This window comes from Myxocyprinus asiaticus, chromosome 14, assembly GCF_019703515.2.
Source record: "Myxocyprinus asiaticus isolate MX2 ecotype Aquarium Trade chromosome 14, UBuf_Myxa_2, whole genome shotgun sequence".
In the NCBI taxonomy this organism is placed as follows: Eukaryota; Metazoa; Chordata; class Actinopteri; order Cypriniformes; family Catostomidae; genus Myxocyprinus; species Myxocyprinus asiaticus.
Window position 1 is genome coordinate 15,057,371 of NC_059357.1, and position 14,956 is coordinate 15,072,326.

General features: G+C 40.2%; 1 protein-coding gene across 3 annotated transcripts in view; it reads left to right on the plus strand.

The window, feature by feature from the left end:
• LOC127452374 (signal transducer and activator of transcription 5B-like) overlaps positions 1-14,956 on the plus strand; it is a 145,086-nt gene that overhangs the window by 120,965 nt on the left and 9,165 nt on the right. For all 3 annotated transcript variants that reach the window (XM_051717808.1, XM_051717809.1, XM_051717807.1), the window contains 2 exons: positions 879-973; positions 2,373-2,515. In XM_051717808.1, coding sequence (XP_051573768.1) covers positions 879-973; positions 2,373-2,515 — 238 coding nt within the window. The remainder of the gene's footprint in view (positions 1-878; positions 974-2,372; positions 2,516-14,956) is intronic.

Here is a 14,956-nt window from a genome sequence, read left to right on the forward strand (position 1 = left end):
GCCTGAAGTTTGCCAAAGACCACCTTGACACTCCACAACGCTACTGAAAAATGTTTTGTGGGCTGATGAAACTAAGGTCGAATTGTTTGGGATGAACATGCAGCACTATGTATGGCGTAAAAAGGGCACTGCATTATGAAATGAAAATATCATCCCAACTGTGAAGTATAATCATGATTTGGGGCTGCTTTGCTGCTTTGGGGCCTGGACCGCTTGCCATCATTGAGGGAAAATGACCCTAAACATCGAAGTAAATCCACTACAGAATGGCTAAAAAAAAAATAAAATCCACCTTTTGGAGTGGCCCAGTCAGAGCCCAGACCTTAACCCAATAGAGATGCTGTGGAATGACCTCAAGAGAGCCGTTCAAACCAGACATCCTAAGAATATGACTGAGCTGAAGCAGTTCTGTTAGGAACAATGGTCCAAAATTCATAATGAACATTGTGAAGGTCTAATCCGCAGCCACTGGGAATGCTTGGTTGAGGTTATTGCTGCCGCAGGAGGCTCGACCAGTTATTAAATTCAAGGGTTCACTTACTTTTTCCAAAGCACTGTGAATGTTTAATAGGATGTGTTCAATAAAGATATGAATTATTATATTTTTTTGTGTGTTGTTTTGTTATCTTAAGCACATTGTCTACATTTGTGACTATGATGAAGATGAGAGCACATTTTTCTGGCCAGTTAATGCATAAAACCAGCTAATTCCAAAGGGTTCACATACTTTATTTTGCCACTGTGTATGCCTAGGGATCAAACCCATGATCTTTGCATTGCTAGCGCCATACTCTACAGAAACATGCTACTTGGTCTTTACAAACCCTCTGTGGACCTTGTTAAACCCTGTATAATAATTTATTTTTTTGCCATTACAGGAGAGTTTACCAGGCAGGAACTTCACTTTTTGGCAGTGGTTTGATGGTGTCATGGAGCTTACTAAAAAACACCTAAAGCCTCACTGGAATGACGGGTAAGATGACTGAAATGACCTTTGGATGCACAATACATAGACAAATGTACATCATACACAAACACCTACAGATTTAGCCATCATGACTTGATTATGATTCATCAACATGTTAAGAATGGGTTAATGTTCCAAAATAAATGAAGTGTATGTCCCTGAAAGGGTTTGTTTTGCTATTATCAACAGCTGACTGTACATCATCCCACTTTTGGTTATTTATCAAATAATTAAATAAATAAATGGAATGAAATATTGATTTGAGTTTAAATTATTTTATTATATGATAAAATAGAGACTGCGGAGTGCTGTGAAAGACATGAAACAAGCACAGTTATGAAGGAAATCAGTTGTCTGGGACAATGGCCAATTATACAGTTTACAGCAACATTTAATGGCAGAATACAACACAAGCAAATAGATAAGAGCAAAACTGAAAGGAAAGATGACAGTGACTCTCCTGTCCTCACATAACGATGACATACAGTATTTCACACTAAAACAGGAACGCTGTCATTTACGCTGTCTGACCTTACTGCTCTAATGGGCCTCTACACTTAAAGGATTAGTCCACCCTTTGTTGTTCCAAACCTATATGACTTTCTTCTGTGGAAAGTTCTTTCAATGGAAAAAGATTTAATGAAAGTAAATGAAGATTAACAGTATGCCTAACATCTCATTTTGTGTTCCATTGAATAAAGTCATAAAGATTTGGAAAAATTACAATAAAATATAATTTCTGGGAGAACTTTCCCTTTAAGAGTATAAAGTGATTGGCTTCATGCTTACACACACTTAATTGAGCACTCTTAACGTGTAAGCTGACCCTTATGTACAGTAGTGCAACAATACAGATCAGTCATGCTTATTGTTGGCTATATTAAACATTGTTATCTATAATGTGCATAGATTCTGCATATTAGACTCTATTCATGTGAAGAATGCAATGAAAATGTAGCCTAGTATTAATAACAAATACAGTACTATAAGATGGTGTTGGATTCTTGTTCTTTTGTTCCTCTCTTTAAATCAGTATATAATGGATAGCTTCATTATGGAGTGGTTCTTTGCCATGGCAACTGGCTGATTCTAAAATAGGGCTGGTTAAGACTATACATTAAGGCATTAAGCCATGGATGGATTAACACAGCAATAAGATCTGAGAGGTTTGTTGAGGGCTTGATAAGATTGTTGCTCGTTCTCCAACTCTCTATTTTGCTGTCTTTTCCTATTCCCCCTCTTCACCCAAATCCCCCATATCTTATAATACTTTGTATACAAATCACAGCAATACCGTACAGTACACACTGATTTTACGGCTTCTTTACCTTTACCGTATATGTTTCGCTATGCATGTTTGTGTTCACGTGTGTATTCATGCTCTTGTGTGTTTGTATATTTTTAGGGCGATTCTTGGCTTTGTGAATAAACAGCAAGCTCAGGATATGCTGATGTCCAAACCCAACGGAACCTTCTTGTTGCGCTTCAGTGACTCAGAAATAGGCGGTATCACCATAGCCTGGGTGGCAGAGAACCCTAATAAAGCAGGTAGAAAATGTCTTTATTGCACTACTGCCGTTTCTTAGAGCAGCAATGCCATACTTAAACAATACAATAATGTTTTATAAAAAAAAGAAAAAAAAGGTGAAGTTTTATAATAGAGATAATAGTAGCTGGAAATAGAAGCTATTATTACATAGCATAAGAATTAATTGAAGTACTTGCTCCAGCTGCTCTCTAGGGAAGGGTTTCTCAACCTTCTGCCCACTACATCCCACTTTTTGAATGCTAGTAATCCATGAGCCAACAAAGGGGAGTGTCTGTTTGTATCCTGGTGTAAATAGCACACAAGCCAGTTATTTGCACCTCAGTAGTCTGGTGGAACCACTGCAATATGCAACAAACAAATTAGTAGATGTTGCGGTAGTGGTGGACGGTGTATGATTGTGTAGTGCTGTCCTGGCGACCACAGATCGAATCCAACTTTTGCCCCACTCTTTTTCCCATTCAATTTCCTGTTTCCACTCTTAATATTTTCTTGAATACTACTTAAAATAATAGAAAAAAATGAATATAAATGTTAATTTTATCGCAGTGATTTGGTCACGGTGAATGTTGAGGAGTGCGAGAGGGGTTTGATCAGGAGGCAGGGTCTGTCGATCGCACTTGTTCCCGTGGCTCGGCATCGCTTGTGTGTATATACATTGCATCACTGTAGTACTAATATTGTAGTAACCATGTTCTTTGGCAAAAAACATAGTTTTAATGCAATTAACAATGGTGTTGTTATTACAGTAATATGGTGCTAATATAGTAACCATGGTTAATTTTGTGGTTCCTGTAAATTTACAAAAAATACCATGGTGAAATCATGGTTACTGTAGTAAAACCAAGGTTATTTTTTCTAAGGTAAGGTTAAGGTTAGGTTAAGGGGTAGAGGATAATGTAGTGTGTCTGTGGGACTCTAAATAAACACAATAGACACACTGCAATGATGCCCATACTGTATGTTAATATTTAAATATGGGTGCAAACAGTATTTGACACTATTTTCACCAGGGTGCAATATGTTAATAATATACAATAGCAGCCTAATATCTATAGCCTAATATGTGTAGCTTTGGTGCTGCTGGCTAAAGTTTTCAGACAGTCCCTTACCACACTCTGTACAGTTTTAGCAAGTTTTAGCACAATGTGAGGACTTTTTAGACAGTCCCTTACCCACCCTTGGCACAATTTCCAAAAAATATCAAGGTTAAATGAATGATCTTGAATGATTTGGTGGCGACGCCATCGGACCAGCTTAAAAACGGGACAAATCGCGGCCCATATTGATTCAGTATCATTTATCATTTCATCTTTAAATACGGGATGATCCCATATTTTACAGGACGGGTGGCAACCCTACTTTGGACTGCCACTCTGAAATGATGATGTCCAGAGTTTGGACTGCATTCAGACTAGCACGGTAAAGCATGGAGCTAGGGTAAAGAGATCTTGTCCAAAAAGAATGATTTGTAGCATTGATGGATTATTGTGATTGGACAGCTAATAATTAACTTCAGAGAAATGCAGCCTCTTACTTATGGTTGTTTACGTAAACCTGGAGATATTAACATGATTCGACAATAGAGGTCACTGTTGCCCCAAACATTGCAAATGTACAGTTCTATGATTCTAATTGGTAATTTGTACTCATGACAGAAAAGACATTGTGACCCAGAAGACAATGATCCCAATTTTGGGTCATGACCCAGTGGTTGAGAACACCTGCTCTAGGTTATAATCTACACATTGTATAATCACTTAATAATAAATGTAAGTGGTATTGTTGATTTTTGATAAGCATTGTTTTTCCATAGTGTTTTATGTAAACATGCGAATGATGTCTTGGACCCGTGTCAGGATAGATCCATGTATAGATCAGTGTATCCGGTATAGATCCTTGTCAAGTTAAAAAGAACCTAAACTTTTACAAGTACATCTCGAGACGCCTGCGTTCTGTTTTCTTTGGTTATAGTGCATCTATCTTTTTTTAGCACAAGAACACGTTCGGTCTGAACAGTCCCTTAGCTATCTTGTGAATTTCCACCAAACTTTGCCCCAGAATTAACCACACAGCCTCTTTCCAAAACCCTGCCCTTCTAAAACTTGTCAGCAAACTTGATTTTGAGTCAATTCAAACTTGCAAAATGATTTGCGGTCAATGGGGTGCTTCTAAGTTTTCTGATTGGCTAACACAATCAGCCTAGGGCTGTCACCTTGACAGCTGTGATTTAAGTATATCTGTTTAATAATACTAATTTTTTATTTATATAGCACCTTTCATACAAGAAATCCAGCTCAAAGTGCTGTACAATAAAAAATACATTACAAGCACCGAGTGCTTCACATAAAAACATAAAATGCCATAATTAATGTAACATAAGATTGCAAATGAGACCCACTTAATAATAATAATAAAAGATAAAATTAAAATATATAGAATGCATAACAAAAAAATAAATAAAATATGCAATGTAAAATACAAAAAGAATTTCAGAAAAGTCATTGCTAGTTAAAGGCTAAAGTAAAAAGATTGTTAACTTTCTTTTAAAAATATTTAGTGAACTGGCTTCCCTAATATCTATTGGTAATGTGTTTCATAGCATTTTTTAGGCATAATTGACAAATGCTGCATTCCCGATTTTCTTTCGACTGTTGTTGGGAACTTCCAATAAACCAGCAGCAGATGATCTCATTGTTCTTGAAGGCACATAGTTAACAAGGGAATTGGCAATGTAGATTGATCCTAGCCCATTAAGGGCTTTGTATATGAGGAGGACCTTAAAATCAATTCTAAATGCTACAGGAAGCCAGTGCAGAGCAACTAGAACAGGAGTGATGTGCTCTCTCCTCTTAGTTCTGGTTAATAACCAAGCTGCAGAGTTTTGAATGAGCTGAAGTCTCTTTTTTTTTTTTCTTTTCGGGAGGCCAGTAATAAGTGCATTGCACTAATCGAATCAGCTTGAAATAAAGGCATGAATCCATTTTTCAGCATCTTTTTGTTTTATAAATGGTTGTAGATTAGCTATGTTTCTAAGGTGGGAAAAAAAGATGTTTTCATCACCTTATTAATGTGAGATTTGAAGCTTAGATCTGAATCTAAGATAACACCTAGACTTGAAACCTCAGATTTAATCCAATGTGTTTTTTATTTTAGGGCCGACTACTAGGATTTCAGTTTTTCTCCTCGTTTAACTAAGAAATTACTCATCCATTTATTTACTGCCAAAAGACAAAGTAGTAATCGAGTTTATAGCTGCAATGTCATTTCAGCAGAGATATACAGTTGTGTGTCATCCGCATAACTATGGAAACACACATTGTGTTTTCTAATGATGTCACCAAGTGGCAGCATGTATAGTGAAAATAATAATGGACCAAGGCAGCTCACTTGTGCGACCCCAAAACAAATGTTATGTTTCTTAGATACTGTAACGTTGAGGCAGACAAACAGGAACAATACGAAGTTTTGGAGAACCAAGTGCAGTTTTATTTACAAAGTGTTGGTATCAGTAAAAAACTGAATATAAAGACTTGACTTACACCAACAAATACTCAACAAAAGACAATGGCAAATATGAGGGCTTAAATACATGGGTAACCACATGACAGACAACCAAGGATGAGACTAAACTAATGAACATAATAACAAGATTACTAATACATGAACCAATGACACGACTGGTAACGAGTTAACAAGACAATAAACCAATGAGAACAGGACACATGAACATGGACGGAAACCGGATATCACATGACCAGAAAGAGAAAACAGGAACAAGGAACTAAACTTTAAAAAATCTCAAGGGGTGGCTCCCGATGCCCAAACATAAACAAAAATAGGGAGTTCTACTATGGGGGGGGGGGGGTCCTTGAGGCACGGCCTGGCGAGACAGGGCGTGGAGCATGGCCTGGCGAGACAGGGCATGGAGCAGTTGACAAACGAGGTAGGAATGGCAGGTGTGGCAACATGGCATGACATGGCAGACATGGCAACATGGCATGACAAGGCCTGCAACGCTGGCTCTGGGACAGACGAGGCCTGCAACGCTGGCTCTGGGACAGACGAGGCCTGCAATGCTGGCTCTGGGACGGACGAGGCCTGGGCTCATGGAACGTGGCGGGCTCGTGGAACATGGTGGGTGTGGATGCTGGCTCATGGCAGATGACACAGATGTGGCAGCCTTTGTGGGAGTGCTGAGTCCCTCATCAGCCACTCCCACAGTGAAAGATGGACTGCTCAGCACCAGGGCATAGTCCATGAACTGAGCCAGAGTTCATTGAATTTTGCCTCCAGGCATCATGGAGCAGACTGGCTCATTTAAGCCCCCACAAAAAAGGTCTTTGAGGGCAATATCATTAAAGTCCATCAAGTGACACAGTCCACAAAACTCAGCCACGTAGTCCTTGAGGGGACGATTCCCCTGGCGTAACCGCAGAAATGTAACTGCTGGGTTCATGCTGAGGTCGAGTATTCTGTAACGTTGAGGCAGGAAAACAGGAGCAATACGAATACGTACAACCTAAGATGTTTGGAGAACCCAAGCATAGTTTTATATACAAAGTGCTGGTATCCAAACATGTGAATCCAAAGAAAACAAAACAGAATATAAAGACAAGACAAGACAAGACAAGACAAGACAAGACAAGACTAGACTAGACTAGACTAGACTAGACTAGACTAGACTTGATTCGACTCGACTCGACTCAATGTTACACCAGCAATACTCAACAAAAGACAATGGCAAACATGAGGGCTTAAATACATGGACAATGATGAGACTAAACTAATGAACATAAGATTACGAAAACATGAACCAATGACACGACAAGACTGATAACGATTTAACAAGACAATAAACCAATGAGAACAAGACACATGAACATGGAGGGAAACAGGATATCACATGACCAGAAAGAGGAAACAGGAACAAGGATCTAAACTTTCAAAATAAAAGACATGAACACAAAACATGAACAAAAACACATTTAAACGTGACAGATACATGATCTCCAAAATGAAAATAAAACTTTCTCACTTGGATATACTGTATGTTTTAAGCCTGTTTAACACAAAATTAGAAAGACCCACCAACTTTTCAAGACGATTGATTAGGATGTCATGGTCAATCGTATCAAACGCTGCACTTAAGACTAAAAGGACAAGAATTGAGACATTTTTATTTAAGTTTAGTCTGAGGTCGCTGATTATTTTAGTAAGAGCAGTTTCAGTGCTGTGGTATGTTCTAAAACCTGACTGAAATTCCTCCAAGATATAGTTTTCTTTAAGAAAGGAATTTATCTGCACTGCAACTACCTTTTCAAGGATATTACTAATAAATGGAAGGTTGGATATCGGTCTATATCTGGTCAGAGCATTACTGTCTAGGTTGGGCTTCTTCAGTAAGGGTTTTGCAACAGCTGTTTTAAAGGCATCTGGAAAGATGCCAGTTTGAAAAGATGTATTTATAATCTTCAAAACATTACTTGAAACACTGCCGAACACCCGCTTAAAAAATGCTGTGGGTACAGGGTCAATACATGAAGTGGAGGAGTTACACTCAGTGACAATCTTGCAAAGCTCAGTTAATGTAATACAGGTGAATTTTACTCCTTTACAGGGTTTGCTGAGGTTATCTGTGTTTACATCAGCAGCAATACTAGCTCTAATAACGTTATTTTGTTATTGAAGAACAATGCGAGTACTTTGCATTTTGATGAAGAGAACTGTTGGGGGGTGGGGGCAGTGTTAAGTAGCTGGTCAATAGTGGAGAATAATATTCTAGAGTTTCCAAAATTCTCTGTAATAATCTTGGAAATGTAATCTTTTCTTGCCAGACGTATTGCTTTGTTATAGGCGGTCATGGCTTATTTGTATATATCACAATTAACTGTCAGCCTAGTTTTCCTCTATTTACTTTCAGCTGCCCGACAGATTCTCTTAATCTCTTTAACACTAACTACGTTTCCATCCAAGCATTTTTTGCAGAAAAAGTTTTAGTGCATCAAAATTAAGCTGATGGAAATGCAAATTATCACTAAAATTTCACAAGTGTCGACATAATATTTTTCCGTTTGACTCTAGCGCATAAACTCTATGTCAATACTACAAATGTCATGAAAAACTGGTTTGGAAACACTTTTTGTCGAGAAAATTGGCATTAACGCAAAAATGTAGTGTCACATGACAGAATTTACCCCAGTCGTTAGCCTGTGTTAATCATGACAACAAGGTATAGGATCCTTGAAAGCCAATTTATTGTACGTGATTATGGATTGATCTTAACGGCATAAAGATTCGATCACTGCAAACATGACACTTCCAGGAGTACCAACACAAATACCTCGTATCATACACATGGACAAGTGCACGGAGAACAAATGAATGGCCACTGTTTGTGATTAATGTAATCGTGGTAGCCATCCGTTTATTTATTAAAGTTGCTTTTTCACACCGTTCAAAATAATAGACAGCAGTCATGGAATTAGCCGACAATACAAAAAAAAAAAAAAAAGAATTATTTCTGTGCACAAAGATGTTTTAAATTAAAAGTAAACACACAATACTAGGAGAAAAGCTCAGTGTGCTTTTTTGGAACACAAACATATAGCACAATTCTATAAAATTATTGTTTAGCTTTTGAAAAAATGCTGGCAAAATTTCCTATATTAAATTAAATAAATTACCAAACGAAAAACGCATTAAATTAAAAAAATAAATTACCAAACGAAAAAAAATATATATATTTTTAGACCTATATATGCCTTTTCTTTACACAAACTTAAATTAGCCGTACCCTGTTCTGTAGACGAATAAAGTCGGCTGAATGACATTTTCTACACTTCAAGACTATAAACTATCAGAACTATTTGTCCAATGCTGAGTTCACTTTCAGAAAACGAGCTTTTGAACCTTTTAAAACTTTTATATTTTTTAAATCTAACCCTCTTTACCTTGGATCGCATTTGCCGAGCTTCTTCAGAAAATGTAAATTGCATTATGATGCTAAAATTAATTTTAGATGATAATCAAGTTCAGTTGGTCGTTAAAAGTTGCTGGACAAATATGCGAGTGTCAGGTGTATTTTGTTGATTCATGTCTTTTATTTTGAAAAGTTTAGTTCCTGTTCCCTAGTCATGTGATGTCTTGTTTTCCCTCCATGTTCATGTGTCATGTTTTCATTGGTTTATTGTTTAATTATCTTGTTATCAGTTCTGTTTGTTCATTGGTTTAAGTTCTCCCATGTCATGTATTTAAGCCTCATGTTTTCCATTGTGTAGTTGTCAAGTATTGGATGTGAATGTGAATGTGAATGTGAATGTGAATGTGAATGTGAATGTGAATGTGAATGTGAATGTGAATGTGAATGTGAATGTGAATGTGAATGTGAATGTTGTTTTGTTGTCAAGTCATAGTCAAGTCATAGTCAAGTCTAGTTTATGTCAAGTTCATGTTTTTGTTAAATCACGTTTATAGTTAGGGTTTTGGATTCACTTTTGTAAATAAACTGCACTTGGGTTCTCATCTTCATCATCGTCTTCGTCTTCATCATTGCCGCAGCTAACAATGTTACAGAATACTTGACCACCCATGAACCCAGCAGTTTTACTTCTGCGCCTTCGTCAGGGCAATCGTCCCCTGGAGGACTATGTCGAGGACTTCTGCGGTCTAGCCTGCCAGGTGGACTTTAATGAGGTTGCCCTCAAAGACTGTTTCAGATTTGGATTGAATGAGTCTATTTCTTTTTTGATGCCTGGCGGTCGCAGTTCCCTCAGCCTGGTTCAATATATCGACCTCGCCCTACGGATCATTGGTTCCACGTTCACTGTGGGGGAGGCGGATGCCAAGCCAGAGTTCCACGACATGGCCGCCGCCAAGCCAGAGTTCCACGACATGGCCGCCGCCAAGCCAGAGTTCCACGACATGGCCGCCGCCGAGCCAGAGTTCCACGTCATGGCCGCCGCCGAGCCAGAGTTCCACGTCATGGCCACCGCCGAGCCAGAGTTCCACGTCATGGCCGCCGCCGAGCCAAAGTTCCACGTCACAGCAACGCCTCAGCCTGCTCCATGCCACGTCACCGCAACGCCTCAGCCTGCTCCATGCCACGTCACCGCAACGCCTCAGCCTGCTCCATGCCACGTCACAGCCACACCTGAGCAGTGGGACCTGGAGATGGTTCCCACCCTTATACCCACCCTAAGTTCTCCTGAGCAGGCAAGGGGAACTTTCGGCCCTCCGATCCCGCCTGGACCCTCCGAGCCCTAGACTTCGCCTTGGCCTGTCGGTCCCTCAACATTGCCTCAGCTCGGTGTTCCCTCGGCTCCACTATGGTCCTTCAGCCTGTTGGCTGTGCTGGGGTCCCTCGTCCCTCCGGCTCCTCCTTGGTCTGTCGGTCACCTGGCTCCGCTTTGGCTCTCCGATCCTCTGGCTGCGCCTCGTCCCTCCGATCTGTCAGCTTCACCGGGGACCTCCTTCCCTACGGCTCCACCTTGGTCCTCAGTCCCACCGGCTCCACCTCAGTCTTCCGATCACTCAGCTCCGCTTTGCTCCTTCGAGCCTCCAGCACCGCCTTGGTCCTCCCTGCCATTGGCTCCACCCTGGCCCTTCGAGTCTTTGGCTACTCTCCGGGCACCATGTTCCTTGGCTCCGCCCCTCGAGCCTCTCACGGCTTCACCTTCCATGACTCTGCCCCTCGAGCCTCTCATGGCTTCACCCCCCATGGACTTTGCCCTGGTCCCATGCCCCTCGCCCTTTCTCGCCACGCCACGCCCCACACCTCAAGACACCCCTCCCCCCAGCTCCCTACAGAACTTTGAATTTATGTCATGTTTTACGTGTTTTGTTTGTGTTGGGGTGTCAGGAGCCACCCCTTAGTGGGGGGATATGTCAGGTGTATTTTGTTGATTCATGTCTTTTACTTTGAAAAGTTTAGTTCCTGTTCCCTAGTCATGTGATGTCTTGTTTTCCCTCCATGTTCATGTGTCATGTTTTCATTGGTTTATTGTTTAATTATCTTGTTATCAGTTCTGTTTGTTCATTGGTTTATGTTCTCCCATGTCATGTATTTAAGCCTCATGTTTTCCATTGTGTAGTTGTCAAGTATTGGATGTGAATGTGGATGTGAATGTTGTTTTGTTGTCAAGCCAAGCCATAGTCAAGTCTAGTTTATGTCAAGTTCATGTTTTTGTTAAATCACGTTTATAGTTAGGGTTTTGGATTCACTTTTGTAAATAAACTGCACTTGGTTCTCATCTTCATCATCGTCTTCGTCTTCATCATTGCCGCAGCCAACAACCTTACAGCGAGACATAATGCAGTTGTGATGCCGATGCTTTAGATTAGATTGTTCAAAATAGCCTATTGAATATCAGGAATGTATCATATGTAAACCCTGATATTACACCGCATCAGTTCTTCTTTAATAGCTGTGCACACAGCATATACACATGGATATCCATCCTTGTCTAAGACTGAAAGTTCCCCCACTACTTGGTGCAGGTTTCCAGCTTGAACAGGGCCGTGACGATTCGTTTTCGGGTCGGAACCGATGGCAACTTGCAATAGGCGCAACATTAGGACCAATATTACAGTCCTATCAGAAGGGCAACTGCTCCCTTTGATTGCAATTCCTCGTCTTCTGATTGCATTTATTTGTGAATTAAAATAACAGTAAACTGGTTAATTTCAATGAACTGTCTCAATACTCTCCCCATTTTACCAAAACTTCGGAGAAAAAAAAATTAGGGACATCTGGCAGGTGAATTAGCGATAAACACACATTTCTGAATGGAAACGGCTTCAGGGCAGAGTGTTTTTTTAGGCATGACGTCATCACGCACACCATTTTTATCGATAAAAGGCCATGTGAATGGAAACAGGTAGAAGACGGCAAATTTAGCAAAAAATTTTTACGCATTTTCACTTTGTCGATAACAAAACAGCGCGAAAAGTGGATGGAAACTAGGCTACTGTTATTGTTTAACCATGGGGAAATTCTGTCAGTCGACTCCTTTTTAACCTTAAGCAGAGCAATGGTATTTAAAACAGATGACAATGTATTGTTGAAATTTACAACCATGTCATTTAAAGAGCAGTCACAACTGTATGGTTCAAATAATCTGATAACATTAGAGAATTTTGCTTCTGCCTTGCCATCTAGAAATTGCTTTTGAACCAATAATTCCCTTCTAGCCTTTGTAAGATTAGGTTGGCATCAAAGAACACATAAAAAATGATCAGAAATAGGTACTTGAAGTACTGAAACATTATCAACATTTAACCCTGTTGTTATTCAAGTGTAATTAGAGTGTTACCATGCTGATGAGTGGGTTCATTTACATGTTGGGTGAGTTCAAAGCTGTCCAGTAAATTCATGAGCTCCATAGCTTTGGAGTCACTCTTTTTATTAATATGAATATTCAGGTCTCCATTCAGGATTAATTTGTCATATCTAGTAATACCAAGTGAGATCAGCTCTGAGAAATATTGGTGAATATCTTGGTGGCCGATATAATGTAATGATGAGCACTGATAATTCTGCTTTGAACTCAAGAGCAAGATATTCAAATTATGTAAATTCACCCAGGTCAATGTCATTACAAACAAACTGTGTAGAGAGAATGGCTGCAATCCCTCTTCCCTTTCTGTTTTGTCTGACCGATAAAATTATAGTTTGGAGGACAAGCCTCTATCAGTGTTGCTACACCTGTAGTGTTGTTTAGCCAGGTCTCAACTAAAAACATACTGTGGCATGGGGGGGCGTGGTCATGTGTCGGTCTGCGGGAGAGAGAGAGCAGTAAGGATCGTAACCTGGGTTATGATAACTCTAACACCTGTCTCTAATTATAGTGATGGCAGAGGGAGGGCTGAAAAGGCACGCCAGAGTGTCAGAGCAGGGGGAGAGTGTGACCAGAGAGCACGACAGCCCAAACTATGAGAGTGTTTTAATATTGATGAGTGCTTTCATTTGTCTACAAATTTATGTTATCGACGGTTACCGTCGATTGTGTGTTGAGCAAGCAACTAAAGAGACTGACCGTGAACCTGTTTCATTGTCTCCTGACTCCTCCATTGCCGGGTTTTCAGCACCACTGTGAAGGATCTAAATTCGTGGGCAATGGAGGAGTCAGGAGACAATGAAACAGGTTCACGGTCAGTCTCTTTAACTGCTTGCTCAACACACAATCAATGGTAACCGTCGATAACATAAATTTGTAGACAAATGAAAGCACTCTTTAATACTAAAACACTTTCTTAGTTTTGGGCTGTCGTGCTCACTGGTCACTCTCTCCCGCTCTGGCTCTCCCTCCGCCATCACTATAATTAGAGACAGGCGCTAGAGTCATCATAACCCAGGAGACAATCTTTACCGTTCTCTCTCGCAGACCGACACATGACCACGCCCCCCCCCCCCCCATGCCACACATACATTGCAAATTCTTTTAAATTATCAGATCATTAATCAAAAAAGATTTGTTAACCAATGATCTGACATTAAGAAGGGCTAATTTCAGCTGTAAGGATTCTTCAACAGGAGGGGAGACCTGACATATATTGACAAACCTAGGGTTACTGAGACAGGTACTAGATGGTTTATGATTGCTACAATGAGTTTGACCATGCCACCAGCTATTTAAGGTCACTGGTATGTTTACGGAAGTGGCATAGGGTATGTCTCATCTCTGATACACACCTGAGTGATGATGTCTATTGTGATAACTATTTAATAGTTCATCAGTTTGACTCAGCTTCAGCATAGCAGCTTTGATTAACTCCTTGATTGTTAAGTGTGATGGAGAGGGGATGGAGGGTCGTTGGGTCCATGATTGGGACAGGGACATCCTCTGAATGCCTTGGGTGATGTTGAGCAGGGAGTCAAGCGAGGAGGGAGAGTTACAGGGTGTCTGCCTGTGTGCGCTGTCCTTTGTACTTCTCCACACATTCTTGGTTGGTATGACATCCCAAGGGCATGACGCAGGTTGGCACCGAGTAGTCTGGATCTAATGATGTTTGGATGAACCCCATCAGGTTTAAAGTGATCTTTACAGTTCCAAAAGATATTAAAGTTGTAAATAAACTTTATCCCATGGGTGAGGCATGCGGATGTCAGCCATGTATTCAGGCTGAGTCTGCTAAAGGATTCGATTCCTTTTCCCAAATTTGGAATGGGGCCTGAGATGAATACATGTTGCGATTGACAGTCACTCAGTTTCTCCAGTTGCAGGCTGAAGTCTTTATTCAGGATCTCAGATCCAGTTTTCCTTCGTAGAATGTCAAAGAACCCAGTATGGATAACGATCCTCATATTAGTTGGATATGCAGAGAGGAAAACTGGCAACAGCTCTGTAAGCTCTCTGACAGATGTATCAACCATAGTCAAAATTTCAGTCTTTGCCATTCTTACATGCTTGGTTATAAAGTCCCCAATCAGAATAGTGTCTGGC